The sequence below is a fragment of the Aythya ferina genome (genome assembly GCF_964211825.1).
Source record: "Aythya ferina genome assembly, chromosome: 2".
NCBI lineage: Eukaryota > Metazoa > Chordata > Aves > Anseriformes > Anatidae > Aythya > Aythya ferina.
In genome coordinates this window covers 138,130,534-138,150,011 of record NC_140297.1, presented here as the reverse complement: position 1 = coordinate 138,150,011, position 19,478 = coordinate 138,130,534, and the positions used below count along the sequence as shown (strand labels likewise).

General features: G+C 40.1%; 1 protein-coding gene across 2 annotated transcripts in view; it reads left to right on the top strand.

Moving 5' to 3' along the window:
- NIPAL2 (NIPA like domain containing 2) overlaps positions 1–19,478 on the top strand; it is a 47,134-nt gene that overhangs the window by 5,427 nt on the left and 22,229 nt on the right. For both annotated transcript variants that reach the window (XM_084510467.1, XM_084510468.1), the window contains exons 2-3: positions 10,923–10,991; positions 12,722–12,893. In XM_084510467.1, coding sequence (XP_084366593.1) covers positions 10,923–10,991; positions 12,722–12,893 — 241 coding nt within the window. The remainder of the gene's footprint in view (positions 1–10,922; positions 10,992–12,721; positions 12,894–19,478) is intronic.

The following is a 19,478-nucleotide window of genomic DNA, read 5'->3' as shown; positions in this document are numbered from 1 at the left end:
ATAAAAGTTCCCCTTTTCATAAAATTTCATGTGTGACAGTATGGGCCCTTACCATTTTGTGATTTAAAGAAGACTTTATTGCTCTTTGAAGCAGAGGTATGATGTTCACCTACCTATGTTATGGTAGTCTGCTCTGGGCATCAAAAAACTAGACATCTGAATCTTACCCTTACATGTCTTCATCAGTCTTCTGGGTCTGATTAACTCCTGTTTGAAAAAAAATCAAAAGAATGCCAGTGACTCAAGTAGAAATTTGACCAAACTCAGAAAAATAAGGCTTTATAAAAATGAGCAAACACCAGAATGTGCTCTTCAGTCATAAGGGAGGTGAGGACCTTTGGCTCACCTAATAACCAAAGGCTGTGATTATTCCATTTGGAGTTTTGCTGATATGTATAAACTGTTTTGTTCATGTTTATAATGTCACCATGAATTGTCCCAGAAGAATGACATTTGTTAATGTGAACAGTTGGGAGATATGCTTTTCATTCTGTGACTAATCTGGACTTTGAAATGTACTGCCAGTGGCTTCAAAAGACAGCCAGTTGGTGTGCGAATCAACGCCAGGCCTGGAGCAGAGATCTTAAGAAATATGGCAGGGATATTTGCAGAGTATGCTCAAAAGTAAATAATCAATATCAAACCAAACAGATGTGTGCTGCTTAAACTGAGGTTATACCAGTGTAACTCCGTTCTTCTCCATGACATTCACGGTTGATTTACGTCATCTAGGCTGGAAGCTTTGGCCTTGTTTGGTGACATGGACTGTTTTGCCCATAATGGGGAAATCAAGAGAGATTGTGGAACCATGATAGACAGAAATCATGGGACTGTTGGAATTTAGCACTTGGAAGAGGCACTCAGTGACTATCCAAGAGAAGGGCTATAATTCTCTCTGTATCCTGTGCTGTGTTCTGTGGAAGCAACCCTGAGATGCAGAGACCTATGGGGTGCTGGCCCACCATGCTGAGTGCATCTTCTGAAGGAAAATCCTCCGTGTTTGGAAGCACTGACTCAGAGACAAGAAAATGCTGGCTGCTTGGACGTGGCCACTTCTTGCTGGCTGAGGCAAAGTGGTAACACAGAAGTATATCTCCTCTTGTAGGCAAGTCTAACTTGTTGACATTTAATCTCCTTGAATTAAGTCAGCTGAATGGTAGCTAAAATCTGCAATATAGCTATAGCTGGCATCCTCAATAATGTAACTGTTTTCCTCATCAAAATGAAGTCATTTTGTCAGCAGATATGGATTGCACTTGAAGCCATCAACAGCCAAGATATATGCACTGGAAAGAGGTTCCCATGAAAAATAATCAAATGTGGGATTTGTGTACATAACAGACTTGCACCCAGATAGTTAACTGTCAATTAAAAGCTGCTTTAAGTTTCTGGGGCTCCAGCTTGGGAGTAAACAGATCCTGACTCCATTTACTTTGCTTTATAACTCTAATCTACTCTTTCTTGATCTCTCTGTCTCTCGTACAATTTTCTGCTTTGGACTTGTCATGAGGTTCTTGCATTTAATGACTTCTTATGACTCTTTGCCTTTTTTCTCTCTAATTCAGTGACAACCTGTTGCTCCCTGCAGTGACTAAAGCACCTTGAACATTATCATTCAGTGTCTATGTTATCATGCAGCAATGACTCATCATGTCAAGATGATGGAGAGCAAGGCTTGTAGTGTCTGCAGAAGTTTCAGTCAAATAAAGAATAGCAGCTTTTATCTGACCAGGCCTCTAGCTTCATTTCTTGGCTATAGATCAGAAGCTGCTAGGACAAACTAGAGTATTGTGTGGTTTACAAGAACATAAAGTTAATAGCATCCGATTTAGGACAAGGGTGCTCAGAACCCTTTCATTATTTTTTGCCTGAAAGGCAATGGACAGATTTTTTCTTCATAGGCCCCATCTCTATATTATGCCCTGTCAAGAAGAAATTGTCTTATTATTATATTCTATGTTAATATTTAAATAGCAGGAAAAAAAAAAAGAAAAAAAAAAAAAAACAGCAAGTTGTATATTTGGAGAATCCACATAAGCTGAAAAATACTAACAACTAGGAGAAAATACTTAGAATCTCCTAATTTAAGTGTAAAGGAGAATTCTTTTTATCTCCTTATTTAAGTGCAACAGAGAACATAAAAGGATGATAAAAGTACCTAGAAGGGATTATCCAGCTACACTGACTTCTGTTTTCTGCAACAGAAGGCAACAGTGCAATGCCTGTTTTGATTTCTTGTGAACTAGACACTTGGTCTGTATGCCAGCAACCCATCAGGAACTACAAAATGGTTCCCAATAATTTAAGTTGGGTTACAGTTCAAAGTAAAAGATCAAAATGCACAACTGTAATGTGTCACATGGAAACTGGAGGGAAAAATGAGGCCATTGCCTATATCTCAGGCCCCTGCAAGAAATTTGCGTATGAGATCATTTCTTTAAAAAGTTTATTCATTATCATAATCCCCAGGTTTACATCGTACAGTTTTGACCAGAAGCATCTGTAAATTAAAAGCATCCAGTTGTGTTTGTGTGTGTATGCACCCACATACATGTGTGTGAATATTTTAGTGAGTGCAAGACCTCTTGTTTTTAAATCATCGCTGATAATCCAGCAGTTGTTTATATTTAAATGAAGGATGTTGCTAACCAGAATGTTCTGCCTTCTGGAGTCCAGTCCTGTTTTTTTGCATTACAAGCTATCTGTAAATGATTAACACTCCTTGTGGAAATGAAACAAGGAGAGCCAAGTGCGTGAGGTGCAAGAAGGAAAGCAAGAACCTAATGCGTAGCACCCCTCCTCTGCAGGAACAGCAGACTGGAAGGGTCTTTGGGCTGTCCATTCCCTACTGTATAATCACAGAAGTCTTTTCCCAGATGGATCAAACTTCATTTTAAATGCAGCCAGATCTCTTCTTTTTTCCTCTCCTCACTTGTTACTCAAGTGCTCAAGTTACTTCAAGTGTCCTCGTCTCCAGCCCACGTTTACCCCTGACCCACATGTGACAATGGAGTTCAACAGCTGAGCATGTTCATTCAGGTTGTGACATGGAAAAGACTTTTCTGTGCACATTAACCAAAGGGTTAGTTATAGATAACACAGGATTAACTGAGATGGGCTGAAAGACAAGCCTGCCTTTGTTGGAAAGTGGTGCTGGAGAGGTGCATGCTGGAAAAGGTATGCCGTTGCACTGCTCCTCGCAGATTGTAATGGGAGATTTTTATACAAAAGTTCTTTTTCGGGTTTGGTAAATAATGTATTCAGCTGGCTACGTTGCTGTTGAGACTTTGTGTATCTGATTTAAGTGGATTAGAAATAGCTCATTTGTACTCCAGCAAGTTTTGTACTAAAATAACAGAAGGGAACAAGCTAGGTATGTTTTATTTAGAGGCATGTTTGTGTGTACACACAGAGCGAGTCATCTCTCCAACAGTGTTCTCTGCCTTGTCTTGCAACCTAACATAACGCCTGACAGCATGATTTACTCAGTTGTTTAGATAGGTCTCCTCTGAGCTTGCCAGTCTTTCCGAGTACAGGCAGAGCTACTTCCATCTTCCAGAGCACAACCGGGGTTACTCTGCCTCCCCATGAACCTCGTGTCTCCTTGGAACAAGGAGCTGCACCCTCCCTGGCTCTCCATTTAGGTGTCCGGGGAGCAACATGAAGTGGGGAGAGGAGCAGTGCAGCCTCTCAATGTACATGTAAGTCTGGCTATAGTTTCTGGGAATTAATATACCAAGGTTTTTAGTGGTCTGGCTTATACCTTGACTTGTATACCAGAAACTAGACAGGATAAAACTGGAATATCTAGGAAGCCTGTTCTTGGGCAGCAATGGAGGAATATCCCTGAGCCACCTGGCCCTATTGTGGGAGAAGCTGGTCCATCAATGCTTGCTTGCAATCCTTGTCTCTCCTGAGGGACCTGGAAACTGGCAAAAGTTTAACAATCCTTTTCTTGCTTTTCTGGGTATGTAATGTCTATAGTTGCCATGGAGATGTTACGTGATGGTCCTTGAGAAAATCTTTCTATTAAGATATTACCAGCTATGACTGAAATTTTTAGAGCCTCTATTATACATTCATTGGAGACACGTTTATTTGCAATCTAACAGGCAATATTAAAAACGTGAAATGCTCTCTGATTATGTGGCACAGTATCCTAGGCTACTCATTTGAAGAACAGCGTAAAAATCCATTCTGCGCCTTCCCCATTCTCCCATTTATTTCTAATTCTGAGATTTGATTCCTCAGTATAAGAAATTGAAATTTAGGAGATGGTCGATTTGATTGTAACTCTTCAAGAAGGAAAGAAATTACCCCTCATAACGCTTGTAACATTATCGTAGATGGTTATATTTGTATGTAGCCTTAGAGAGCATTGTTGAAAGTGACTTTATTAACTTTTACCAATCGTATTCTTCATCTCAGTTTGGTACCATTATGGACATTAATTAATCAGACTGAGGAATATAAATAAGAATACATGAAAATTATTGAAGCACAGAGCTGGACAAAAGGGGCTCACTTCTGCAGTTGCTTTATCCTCTCAAGCTCCCACACCTTTTGATACCCTAACAAGCTTTTCTTCCAGCCTTTAAAGTTTATCTCTTTTCTGGAAAAAGAAATATTCTAAATTCATGAACTAATGAAAGATAGAACCTAGTAAAGGCAAGAGCATTGTAATAGTTGTGAGATAGGAACTTTATTTACTCGTCTGGAATCCAGTGTGGCGACTCATGTAAAACCTACACCAAGTGTCTTGTCTCCACTCAGATTTTCCCTGGCGTAGTTACCAAGTTCTCCTCTCTTCTCTTGTTCTTAACAAAAATGGTGACAAACATTTTAATTCTCTCTTTCCTGTATATTGAACAATGTTCTTTGTCTTTTATGTCACAATGAAGAAACCAAATGTATTTTCATTACATGTTCCAACACTGGTAATTACCCTTTCACTGTTATTTCAGGTCTCCTTCAGTACTTCATATGGGCCTGAACCATGTGAATATATGAATTACACTGTGAAAACCATTGAAACAAGGACCTTATATTCTTTATACATCTGTAAAGCACTGAATACAGCCAGAGCTCTATAAATAATAATAGCTAAATGATAAGCTTCTCCAAATTCCAAAAATATGTTTTTTGTTAAGGATTCTAAATTCCTCTAGCCTCAGATTTAACACAGAAATGGAAGATTAGGAGGCATTTTTCCCCAAAGACTATTTTGTTATAGGATCCATTGAAATCTGTTAAAAACCTAATTACTGGAAACCAAATGTAGCATTTGAAGCTATATAGGTCATTACATTTGTTGAGAACACCTTTAGATCACAAATAAATACAGAAATAAAGAAAAAATAGGAGGAATGGTTTAACTAGACTTGGTAAATTAGAAGAGAACATACATTTGAAACTTTTTTCTTTTTCTTTTTCTTTTTTTTTTTTTCTTTTTTCTGTTCATCAGTTTAATTTACCAGCAAAGAAAGTTCCCATAAATAATGGCCATATACCTTTTACTCAATGCAAATTCAGTTAATCTTTCTAAGTTTTCATTTCATGGGCCTGGAAACTGCAGTTTAATGTGCATTAGGAAACACAGATGTAATATGGGTAAATTGCATCTCACTGTATAACTGAATCTCCAATGCAGATTTTACTCTGCAAGGGATAAATTTATTAGAATTAGTGCCAAAGATTTAGATTTCAGCCTGGCTTTCATTTATCATAAGCCTCTTGCCTTACTTTGACAATAAAAAGAGACCTTGCATGTAAAGACCCTTTTAAAACACTTCCAGAATGATGTGGAAAGGCGTTAGGATAAATAAGCATCAGGCCCTGCATGAGTGCTCGAAGCAGGGCCGTATGCAGCAATATGCCGTGCTGCCGCTCATTTATTTTGAAGAGCAATGCGTTGCCACTCCAGCTGGCAAATGGGTGCCTTCTGTCTGATTGTTCAGACCTCCCTTCCCCACGCCTGGGCTTGTGCGAGAGCCTCATGCAGCCAGCATGGGGAGTGCCAGGCGACTGCTGGGGGCACCTTGCTTAAGCTTGCCACCTCTCGAACCCCCGCAGCAGGCTCCTGTGCAGTCACATCCCGTTACTGTCACCCCTGGCAAACAACGCAGGGTCACCATTTAAAAACCCTCGCTGTGGCTTGTGAATTTTAATCCGCCTTCAGTGTTAAACATTGGCAGGTGGCTTATAAAGAACATAATGCTAATGGGGTATATTTTGGGAGGGTTATTTCAAACCTGGAACAGTGCCTTCCCAGCCTCACAAATAGTTTTTTTTTAACACAAATGAGGCAGTGAGGAGTGGAGACCTAGGAATGGAGGGCCAGGGAAAGGTATTCCTCAAGGCAGCTTTGCCACAAAGGGAAATGCCAGCAGATCCACAGCCTCAGTCCATGGTCTGTGTGCTTGGAGGCTGTCTAGAAAGGACCACAAAGCCAGCAGGTGACCTTCGTGGCTTGTTCCAAACCTAATTATGGTGAAGGAAATCAAATTTCTCTAGTGATTTTTTACTTTCTGACAAATTTAAGGGCAGGATTTTTCTGGGATGAGCCTCATGCATTTGGGAGCATTGGAAGAATGTGTCAACAGTTTGAAATCTGGGGTACAACAAAGTGGCCTGCAAGTTCAGACTGATGTTTTGGAGATGAAGGGACTTGAGTTTTATGCCAACAGTTTTGAGTATTTCAGTCTTTTTCCTGGAGAAGGTCTTAGCTGAGCGAAGTAGCACCATGGCTCTGGAGTTGTGTATGCAACTGAATTCCTTCAAGGTTTGTCTCAAGACTTGTGTGGGAGAAGCCCTGCAGTGCTTTAGATGATATCACAACTGGATATCACAACTGGAAGCTCTGTGTTCAAAGAGTATCATGTTTATTACTTATAAAACTGGATGTTCCACCAGTCCTCTAGCCTCTAAAGGATGTTGAATAGCAGACACAGCACAAATGATAACGCCTTTTATATGACAAGATAGGAATGGAAGGATTCTGGTGGCCTTCAGGGCAATACAGCAAACATTTTAGTTTGATAGTGTAATCTATCTCCTGTTGTGGGGCATCGTCTTTCATTGATGCCCAGTTTTATTATCCTGAGATTTGGTATCCTATTTTTCCTCTCTTGCTTTGAGCACTGCTGTAAATGATAGCTCTCGTGCAGTAGGAAAACCCTGCTAGCTTAAGATGCATTTTGATTTGTGAAATTTACAACCTGGTTTTCTTCTTTCCCAAATTTTTATTCCCTGTTGTTTTCTTTAACACTGACACGTCTGAATACGAATGAACCTGCACAAGAAAGTTTTGCCATGCTATAGCTGCATGGTGTGACTATACTTTCATCTCATCTCCCTGGAGGAATCTATGTGATATTTGACCTCCTTCATGCACCGTACTCTGCTTTTAATCTTTAGGGCTATGTCCAACCCCTGAGTTTGGAAGAACAGCACTATCACCCTGTTAAACAGAGCTCATTAACTAATGACAGTCTGGAGCAGTCAGCATCATATATATGCCAACAGCAATGCTCAGGTGAACCATGTGGTCAATACAATAAAATGACCTGAGCAGGGAGGGTAAGTTTTGAGCTCAGACTGTGACCATAAATTTACCCTTGATCATACACATGCACTGTTTTTCTCCTGGATCCCTAACCTGGGCTATGGACCAGGACCCTATGTCAGCAAGGCCACAGCAAGGCCAGGTCCCCACAGCCCTGCCCTGCCCAGCCATGGGCCCTGCTGAGCCAGACCCACCTGTGGGCCCAGATCCCAGCCTGGCCTCATCCCATCCCCACCCAGGGAGGTGACCAGTGCCTGGTGTCCCTGACTCGGATGGGATGGGATGGGATGCCCTTCCCTGATCACCCCTGTGGGGAGCCTCTGACACTACTGGCTCCTGGGACATGTCATGGGGAATGCTGAGAGAAATGCTGACCCCAGTACTTCATAAGGAAGTCCTGAAATTATGGTCACATACGTCTTAGTATTTCCCAGAAAATTAGGAGACTGAGAAGACCTAAATTTTTGAGCTGCTTTCTGATCCTGACAATTTCTGGAATGTGCAAAAAGAGCAATGACTTTTAGGAGAAGTTTTCTTTTGAGACATAGGGGTGATCATCAGGTGAGATCTTGTGTGTCGAAAAGCAAAGCTCACATACACCTAACAAAGCAAAGCTCTCATGTAGCTAATGAGGCAACCACTGAGGTATGAAAGCAGTCAGTTCTGGAGGGGACACCAGTAATGCTCAGCAGGGGAAAACTTCCTGCTGGAGTCCCTATTCGTGTAGCACACAGAGCCATAAAAGGGACATTTGATTTACAGTTTCTGGAAGTGGATGCTCAGATCGTCATTAGAAGCCATAAGTGGGCTTAATTTTACACTTTTTTTTTTTTTTTTAATTAAAGATTGAACACAGTTTCACCTTCTGCCCACCAGCTGTATCCAGGTTTTACATCAAGAGAAAGGGACATTTATGAGAATTATTATGGGCCATCACAGCCATTCCACAGGGTGCCTTTCACCTGGGTTTTCAGCAACTGCGTTAGGGATGGATATCAGACCACACGTGGGGATGTTGTTTTGCCCATCCATGCAGATCAAGCTTGGAGCCCTCCCTATTTCCACCCATCTTCTTTTTCACTGACAGCTTGGCTCATCCCTTGCTACCATGACTTACATGTGCCATGCATGGGGACCACTGACTGCCTTTAAGAGTTAGGGCTCCTGTCTAAGGAGATGCAAGGAGGTGCCCAGAGATGCAGCTGTAGGAGCAGGGTTGGCTGCTGAAATGGAAAAAGCCACAGAGAGACCTGGTTCTCTGCTGGGACTTGGGGGGAGATATATTAAAATTACTTATGTGAAAGCAAAAAAATGATGGATTAAATGAGGTGGCAGTTCCTGTTTCTCTGTTCCCTGCCATCTCCTTTTTCGTAAACCCTTCATGATGAGGTTGACAAGGTCACCTCTCCACCCACTCACAAAACGAACATGTTGTCATTTAAAAAGAATAAGTTTTTGGGAGCAAGAGAACAATTTTGATTTAACTGCTGTTTTATTGAAATCGTTGTTTGTGCAGGATGATGAGGGGAGCCAAATAATCCCCTTGTGAAGTGGTCAAACTTTGCACAAGGTATAGTAGCACCAGCATCAAAACCCAGGGGAGGAAATTCTGCCCCTCTGCTTCTACGAGTCGGGGCTACCTGGTAGCAGTTCCCCAGTGTGTAAGGAGGCTGCAATGCTGCTCAAGTCCCTGTAGTAGTTAGTCCTTGATATCAGTAGAGACATCCATGCCAAGGTGTGCTTAGATGTCTTGTCATGCACTCCACTCTGAGGGGTGTTCCCAGAGCATGGAAAACACAACACACATGAGAGCCCAGGGTGTGCTGCTGCTGGAGCATCCACTGGGGCATACTGGGATCTGGAGAAGTGGGTGTAAGATGGGAAGGACCTGTAGTGGCCAAGCACCAGATGGTCTGGGCAAAACTCTGGAGTTAAGCTTGTTATTGAATGCTTCTCACATACAGGTTGTGGCACTGGTGCTATTACTTAGCACAGAGAGTGTGTGAGTGAAGGTAGCTCTCGTGCCTTCCCCTCTCTGCATCCTCCTGTTCCTGCCAGTCTCCTCTTGGTGAGACCCAGCAATCTGCCAAACATTTCACCCTGTGTGATTCTGTGGTCTGCTTCTCCTGAATCTGAGCCACTGCAGCTGCATGCAGATGAAGACAGTTGGATTCAGCTGTGCCTCTTAAGATTATCATCCATTTTTAAACCTTTTGTAAGAAGGCTGCTGTTTCTTCACACTTTTGGAGATGCTCTTTCCTCATCTGGGAATTATGTAGTCATACCAATAATCTCCCCTACTGTCATCTTCAAGGCCTTTCTGGACCACATATTTATAAACCTCTATAAATATTGAGGTCAACATTTCTCTGCCTCTGGTAGGCACTGCCTGTTCCTAGGTCCCCAGGGGCCTCACAGAAGAAGAGTCATAACAGCTGAAACTGTGAGCCTGGTTGGATGCTGCTTTACAGCTTGCAAGCAATAGTTGTGCTGGGTTATGTTACCCTGACCTTGTTTGTAAGAGCCCACTGGTAGTACAGTTCTTCTCTACAAGCTAATGGGGCTTCTCATGGCACTAAACCGGTGGCCTCGGATGGGTGAATACGCTTAGGACAACGCACGGAGGTTACAACATTTTGAATGTCAATGGGGAGCTCTTCCTTGTACATGTTATTTAAACTTGCTGAGACAGCGTCTTTCAATGGCTGCTCTCCAACATAACGAGTCCCGTTTGAATGTTTTTAATTGCTCAGCTTCATAGAAAGGTTGCAAATCTTACTGAAAATTAGACAGGCTGATTAGAAAAGAATTTGGTGAAATAACACAATACATTAAGGAGACTGTCAGGAGACCTGTGCTTCTAGCTGCCCTGTCAAATAGCGGATATGTTAACACATAAAATAACTGTGTTCTAATATGAACTGTTTGATTGCTGTTGGTTTTCCTTCTGGATTCTGTAATAATTCAGGTCTTCATTTATTTATTTATTAATTTATTGAAAAGAAGAATACATGTGTGTAGTGTTCAGCTGAGACCTGTCTATTTAAGTCTTTTGCAAGACTTGAGGACGTATTCTACCAAAGGCCAGCAATCCACCTCCTGCAGTGGGATGCCCTTTCAGTTTCCAGTTGCTTACTACTTAAGCCCTAGGCAAAATGCACCAGCTTCATTATTCTTATAGCCCACTATGCAGAGAGATTTTTTTATCAGTTTGCTCAGCGCAGCATGAACTCAGTGACCGAAAAGTTCAATAACTTGGTTTTGATTCCATTAAAATGTGCTATCAGAAAACCACTGTTCTATGTTTTTTCTTAAACTACTAAGTATTTTTGTATTTCTTTGTTTTGTGATCTTGCAGACTCAGCTCTTGGGAGTTCTACTTGCTGCAGCTTCAAATTTTTTGATCAGTGTCTCTTTGAGTATACAGGTATGAAATTATTGGTCTTTATTTTCTGTCGTTTACATTTGGCATATAACTTTTTTATAATTTGTTTTTATGCTGAAGTTCAAAACACAAATTCTGTTACATTTAATAAACATTCCCACTCTTTCTTTAACTAGTGTTGTGCAGTAGTTTTCAGTAAGATGATAGCTCTCAGGCTGTTCTTTGCTGTGATTCTCATATGGGAACACAAAAAAAATTCATAACTCCTCCTACTCTTCCTTATAATGTGCCATAAGTAAGTACCAGCTGTGACCTACATATAGTCCCACTGGACATTGTGTGAACATGTCTCAGTATGTCCAAATCTAAAGTGGAAGTGACTAAAAAAATCTTGGGGGTAACTTAATGGGGTGATTAATGTAATTAAATGCCCATAAGCATAAACTTGTTTGCTTTTTATTTGTTTATAGAGACACAAAATGCTGGATGTCACTGCAAATCGTTGGTTTGTGGATCAGGGAAGTTTGATTTCATTATGCTCCCCATTTTCCTTCAAGGGCTAAACTTCTTTCTAGTATTTCAACCCCCGAGCATGTTCCACAGCATGAAGCTGCAATAATGTTCTGCTTTGTCTCACTGAGGGAAATGACCGAGACTATGGTATATCACAGACATTACTCTTTGGCCCATATTCTCCAGCATAATTTACAGAGTAGAATGGAAGCCTGAGGACAATGATTTACAACTTCCTTGTGACTCTGCAGTGGCACTTCCAAAATCGTGTATCAGATGGTGGAGTAAAAAATGTATTTTACAGCCATTTATACAATGATAGCTGTGTCATTTGGTTTCCAACTTTTTTTGACTCATTTGTCTGTGCAGAGGGGCTGGTAAGAAATCTGAGAAAGGAAATTATATTCTGCAGAGCTAGTGCAGAACATTGCATCCTTCCCTATAATGACACCTTCCTGATGGTGAATGCCTGGACACTGTTTCAGAAGTCCACCGTGATCAAAGTCAAATTATCCCATTATATACAGGTTCTTTCTGTACAGCCAGAGGGGAAGCAATTGTGACATGCATAAATGATACCTTCTCCATCCAACTAGAAGTGTTGATGAAATACTACTTAAGTATATATTAAACCTGTTGACACAGCTTTTTTTCCTTCTGAAAATAATGCCTTACCTGAGCTCTTCTTCCAAGATCAAACAGGAGATTGTAGCCAAATCCTAAATTCTCCCTTTTGAATTTAAAGATCTGCCTACAACATATGTGGTTAAGTACTGCCTTTTTCATCTTGAAATTGTATTTCTGACTATGATACGTATCAGGGGCAGGAACACCATGGAGTCCAGTCCCCTTCTCCCAGTTTGTTGCCACCATTCTCATTATGGCCCATCTCTTCCCTCTGAGTGTTTCCAGATTCACAGCACAACCTACTGAGCTGTGCTTTGAGAGAAGAACAGAGGCGTGCAGGGATAGCTAGGAAGTACTAGCTAGTATTCACTTAATCTTTTTCAGATTTATTCAGAGGTCTAATTTTTCAGTCATTTCCACCACGGCTGAAAAAGCACACATCTGAAGCAGCATTGAGTTAACACAAAGCCGTCTGTCTGCAACAGCAAGCTGAAAGGCATGTTTAAAAAGAAAACTTTGACGCACCTGGAATTTGAAGTTGACAGCCCCCTTAATTACTCCACTTTTATTATACATAAGAACACAATGGGAGCCTTTCTTTTCATGCCTGTTCCTAATAATTAATTTTCTAGAAATGTGCTCATCTCCGACTAGCTTGCCAAACAGAGCCGAAGCCCTACTACACGAGCAAGCTGTGGTGGTGTGGAATTATCCTCCTGGGGCTTGGAGAGGTGGGCAATTTCACAGCCTACGGATTTGCCCCCATTGCCCTTGTCGCTCCACTAGGATGTGTATCTGTCATAGGTGAGATGGTTTGCCACATTTTGCTTGGGTACATACTTTAATTGAATGCTTATTTGTGACTGGAGGAATAATACCAGGGGAACCACAGCAGGAATGCAAGGGGAAGATGTTAATGTTGTGGTTTGAAAAGAAATGATTCATATAATTACACGAGCTGACAGTTTAACACAAACCCTCTACTTAACTTGGAGACTCTTCTAATATTTTTTCCTCTTCTATGGTTTTGTCTTTGTGGACTTTGTCACTCTGTGCTGTGCTAATCCCTGCCAGTTGAGCTGGCAGAGCGGGACCAAAAGGGACTAGAAATTTCCTGAAATGGTTTAGCTTATTTGTGGACATTATCAAAGTTGTTCATTTGTTCCTTCATGTGCAGATTAATTGACCTTTAGCAGAATTATTCCTATCCTTAGGGCTCATTTGATGCAATCTTACTCTTTACTTCATGATTGTTTTTTGTTTTTTTTTGTAGTTAAGGTATTTGGGTATTATCTTGGGTATGAGATGTCTTGATTCTTTGATAAAGAAATGTACGTTTTAAAAGATGTTATCATGTCGTGCTAATGCAGAGCAGAGTAGACACGGCAATATATAGAGTGTATGAAAACTGGAATACAAGGTGCAGCTGTATCCCTTGGTCAAGTCGCTTCACATCCACAGCTGAAACATCCAGGGTTGAGATATCACAACAGCTCCGCACACGCTGGAGCTCATTTGCTTGCTATTGACAAGTGATAACATTTCATGGTCTGTGTCTAGCTACCAGTTTCAGGCTTGGAAGCAACGCTGTGGTGAGCGATTCTGCATGGGGAGGTAGAAAAGATGAATTATCTTCCCTGTGGACTGTCTGGCTGTATTGGAAGGAGGCAGCCAAACATATGTGGGTGCAATTTAGCAATAAAGTAGTGGGGGAAGGAAACTGCAGGCAATTTACTGTAACCTTTAATGTTAAACTATTGCAGAATTTTGCAGAATGAGATATAAAACTGCTGTAGTTCACCATTGTAGGAAAGATTTCTCAAGGAAAGGAATGAGATATTACCTGAGATGAAAACGTAAATTAACATGACATATCCCAGTGTGATTTTGGTGGCAGTAGTTTTATCTTTAACAATTGTAGACATTTCCAGATGTTTCTGAACATAAGGGGACTTGATCTAATTTGTTGCCCAAATTGAGGAAAATGCAAATGTATATACATCTAGCAGGAAGAAATGAAAAGCATTGGGAAGTCAAAAAATTACGTTGGTTATTAAGCTACTACAAAGAAAAGGTCATATTTAAGATGATTTTTATCTGGGCAGATTCCTTCTTCCTTACCTTTGCAATATGTGAAGGAACATTGCATATGTTTCCTTCATTCTCCATTTCTCCTTACTTACAACAAGTATCAAGAAGCCATTTTCCTTACTGTTATATTTTATCAAAACTCTCACCCACTTTTTTTTTTTTTTTTTTTAAACTGACCCCATAATGCTTATCCTGGAAGACCCCAGAAAGCACTTCAATATCTTATTTTCCATTCCCACATATCAATTGTCAGTTTCCCTTTCATAGCCCAAACAAGAGATATCTAAAATTGTATTTAGTCTAGCAAACATTCCCTTAAGGAAGGAAAAGTAAAAATTATGTAGACAGCCAATTACAACAATAACTTCCCAGTAACACTTCCTACCCCCTAGATACTTCCCTGTCTTCTAAAATTAGAGCTAGAGAGAAAGAGAACACATCCTTTTAATTTTAATGGTTCGCCATTTAGGACAATGACAAACTGACCAAGACACTTGCAGTTCATCTGCTAACAACTGTGCAGAGGATGGTTTGGCAGCAGGTCTTCCAGTTTCAAACATCACAAAATATTTTTTCATTAAGCTGTGACATCTTTTAGGTGGGGGACAGTGGACTTTGCACAGTCTAGTTGGCTGCTCTTTTGAGGTATTGTTGAATGTGCAACTTTTCATAAGTTATTTTTCAAAATGAAGAAATTAAGCACTTGTTAACAGTCTCCAAATTTGTGTTTGAACCTTGAGTCTGCCCTTCTTATAAACACTTTTTTTTTTCTGAGTTTGGTGTCAGCACATCTCAGATGGTTAGAGCTGGCTCCATCGCTGATGTTGGGTACTCAGTACCTGTGGCCATGCAGAGGGGAGGTGTGCTTTGTGTTATGCCCAGTCATCAAGGGGACTCTCTGAAGCTCTTTGTGACTCTGGGTCTGCATGGAAAGTTTTCTTTGCTTGGAAACCAGGGTGTGGGGAGAGGATAAGGCACACTACAGTCTCTCCAAAACAGATTTGGGCTGTACCCATCATGTATCTCCAGACCTCTGAAATCGGAAGCATCCTGGGTCTTAAAATAGATGGAGCCAACATCTATTATGCTCTGCTACCACATTTAACTGCATCCAACTGAATTTTGTGTTTAATCCGGTATCAATTAAATAGTGAAAAGTTTTTGCTTTGTCCTATTGAGCTGGGTGCTTCTGATGGATGCTTTAGAAAGAATCCATCACCACAGACCATGAGTTGGCATGACACCAGCAGATTTTTCTTTTTTCTTAGAATTAAGCTACAAAGACTATATTTTTCTTCTTACACAGTGGAAGTATTTCTGTGTGTGGTTGCAATGATGCAAGCTCTACATCTGTTCAGGGTTTTAAATAGTTTGAGAAGACAGCAGTTGTTTTCTTCAAGAGGAAAAATTGGTAAATTTTTAATTTAAAAATGGAGAAGTAATACATGTTTGATGTGATCATTAAAAAGCTTTTTATACTTAAAAATTAAAAATCATGTTTTACATGTAGCTTGGGTAATTTTAGACTCCTGTGGTTTTTTGCTCATTCTCTTGCTTTTGCTTGCAGAAATAACTTAGAGGGGGTTGGATGAGGAGAGGCCAGTGGTATCAGAGATAGGTTCTTATGCAGTTTTCCTCATTCTCTAGAGATTTTTTTTTACATTCAACTCACTTAGACTGACAGTGTTGAGATCCCTTTACATTTTTGGTATGCTCCTTCTATGTAGCTGTGGGGCAAGATATTGCTTTAGACTTTGAAAACTGATATCTCTGATGGTGCTTTAGGGAAAAGATTCTCAGATATTCTTATAGAAATTGATTTCTCCCACTCACTGTAATGTAACACCTTTGTGGTCCAAGACCGTGGGATTTTGCGAACTCTTGTTAATGAGGACTGGGAAATATTCACCAGACTATTCTTTAAGGTGCTCTATTTGTACTTGTCTAGAAGATAGAACAAAAGGATTTCCAGGGTCCTTCCTTCCCTCTGCAGAGAGTATGTTCTGAAATCCAGTTTCCAGAATTAAGCTTGCCTTAATGGTATTTCTCTTGAGCAATTCCTCTGACTTTTTGCTTGCTTCTTTATTAGGATATTGACAGTGTGGATGGGGAAGAACATTTAGTGTCCTGTCCACCACTTTTCCAGTAGTGATATTTAATCATGTTAGAAATGTTACATGTTCAGTGCGCAGAATAGCTACCAAGATGTCATGCACCAACTGACTAAATTCTGTGTTGTTTGTTTGTTTGTTTGTTTGTTTTTAATTATTATTATTATTTATTTAGTATGCCATGAATATCACAGAATCACAGAATGGTTTGGGTTGGAAGGGACCTTAAAGTCCATCCAGTTCCAGCCCCCTGCCATGGGCAGGGACACCTCCCACCAGCCCAGGTTGCCCAAAGCCCCATCCAGCCTGGCCTTGAGCACCTCCAGGGATGGGGCATCCACAGCTTCTCTGGGCAGCCTGTGCCACGGCCTCACCACCCTTTGAGTGAATATTTTCTTCCTAATATCTAATCTAATCTAATCATCTCCCCTCTTTCAGTTTAAAGCCATTCACCCTTGTCCCACCACTACACCCCCTGACCAAGAGTCCCTCCCCAGCTTTCCTGTAGGCCCCCTTTTGGCACTGGAAGGCCTCAAGGTCTACCTGGAGCCTTCTTCAGCTTGTCTTCATAGGAGAAAATATCTACAATATAAACTAAGAATAGGCTTGAGTGATCATTTAGCTGTGATGGATTTGTTCCTATATGTCTTGGGCAGAGTTAGTGCTCTGTTTAACCCAAGCTACATATGCAGGTATTCTTTCAATTTCTTCAGATTTGTGTTACTCCTCCTCTGGCACAAAGCTCTGAGCAAATGTAATCAATGATTAAGTGTAAACCATGATACAGTGGTCAAATGTACTACCTGCCTCATCTTCTCTCCATATCTTCCTGATTGTGTGGCATGCTACACTAGCTCGGATGGATTAAAACATCTCCTACTGCTTCTCTATGGGGAAGGTCTGGAATTTCTTCAGCTCAGAAGCTAGGCAGGACTGAGGGTCCATCTATATAAAGCATAATTTAAGGTCACATTTTAAAATGTGACCTTCCCCAGCAGCAACGGCATGCTCACAGAGTGAGCACTGCTCAGCAATTGTGTGAAATCAGCTGGATGATCTTAAACTGCTTCATAAGATGGAGGCAGACCCTTAAATTGCATAAAACTGTGTAAATGCTTGGACTCAAAGTGAAATGTTTTCCTTATTTCACAAACTGAGAGAGGTGCAAACAGTAAACAAATCTTCAAATCATGCTCCTCCTTTGGTATTTTATGCAGACTGTTAGTGAAATGAGTAGAAAAGAGTTCTGCAAAATGGATGGCTTTGAGAGCCTTTAACAAATTGATGTGATTTTAGCTTTGCTACCAATCAGTCAAGCTTAACAGAATGAATATTAGAGGCTAATATTCATTTTGTGTGGCTATTGACAAGACAGAAGCAGCATAGGTAGTCTGTGTATTTATAAGGACAGTACTAATCTATTTAAACTAGTACACAAAGCTAATCTAAGACTTGAAATTAAAAAAAAAAATGAGCATTAAAAATATACTAGCATTTACAGTTATGGACAGTTATGAAACAAAGGTAAAAAGGTGAGATTCATAAATAGGTTCAGTACCAGGAAAACAATTTAATAATGAAATATTATATAAATATTTCTCATATATATATATACACCATATGTATATAATTATGAAATATTTGTGAAATAGCTTTGGGTGGAAAAAATAAGTAGTAAACACTTTTTTGGACTGGATAAAATGCAAAAAATGCACTCTAAGGATCAGTATGTATCTTCTGTCTTTAACTTCTATTCTTGTATATTATTCTTTTCTTAAAAACAAGCAAACAAACAAACAAGAAAAAAAGCCTAAGCACAGATTTCATGTCTAGGAGGCAGAGGAGTTGTTTTGTGAGCTGGATTCTCACCCTTCAGTGTCTGCTACTGGCAAAACCCACATATCATGCTATTTATTTATGTTTCTGCTGGAGAAAACCTGCATATGGAGATAATCTCACACTATCACTCTCCTAGGAGAATCAGCATCTGACTAATTTATGTGTAGCACCATTACACCTCTCCCTTAAGGCATTTAATTGCATATCATGCAGAAAATGGATGTTTCCTATACTTTTTTTTTTTCTTTAAATTAAATTGAAATTCACGTGCTGTAGTTACAGACAATGAATACAAAACAGACCATTTTATGCAGATGTGTGAGAAGGCAAGGTTGTTTCAACATAATGATTAGGCTCCTGAACAAACCCATTTTTTCCCATTTTCTACCCAATAGTTTTTATCATGATAATTTTTTAAAATTTATTTTTCATTTGAAATATTAATTCCATATTTCCAAATTGAAGAGCTTCATGAGCCTTCAGAAAGGTTAAACTATAAAGATACAGATATTTTAGCAACCTATTTACTTCTCGATTTGTGGATATTGATGTAAACATGATGCAATCAAACCAAGAAAGTAACTTAAAGACTTCATTAGGATGTATTTTCATTTGTATGGTCCTTCTTTGCCCAGGCCTGAATCTGTAATGTCCAGTCCTTAACAGAACACCTCCCAGATTTTTCTGCCCTTCTCTTGGTCTAGCAGGCTAGCTGCCACTGCTTTCAGCAGGACTAAAATCTGTGCCTGGTTTTGAAAAATTTGCCTCAATAATTAGTTAATAGGCTAAAAATATTCTGATTCAGCTGAAAGCATACAAATGGTCTCAGACAAAGAAGGATACAGTCTTTGCTTCAACGACTTACAGGCTGATCCTTTAGGCTTAGTGTTGTACATGTGTAGTATTGCTAAAACCAGCCATTCAAAAACAATGAGAGTGTAGAACAATGATAAATTGCTTGTTGTGTTGCCAAGCTGTTGCCAGCTTATGCTCTGACACAATTTTTTTTTTGTTTGCCTTTCTGCATTGTTGAATTCAATTGATGACCAATTAAAAAAAATCAGAGGCTATTCCTCACTGACATGGATCTCGTTCTCTGTGACTGTCTATAGCTTTTTTTTTAAAGAAAAACAGGCAAACAAATGAAGAGTTGCAAAGACACATTAATACTTTTCAGCACAGCAGTTGCCCAACTTCCTTGGTCTATTCATTCATAGGGTTGAACATAATGTACAGTGATTTACTTCCCGCATCGGTATAAAGGGGAGAAGGATGCCCACAGCTCCTGTGACAGAGGGGGAACAAGAGAACCCTGGCACAGGAAAGGGAAAATGGGGTCTGGGTAGTA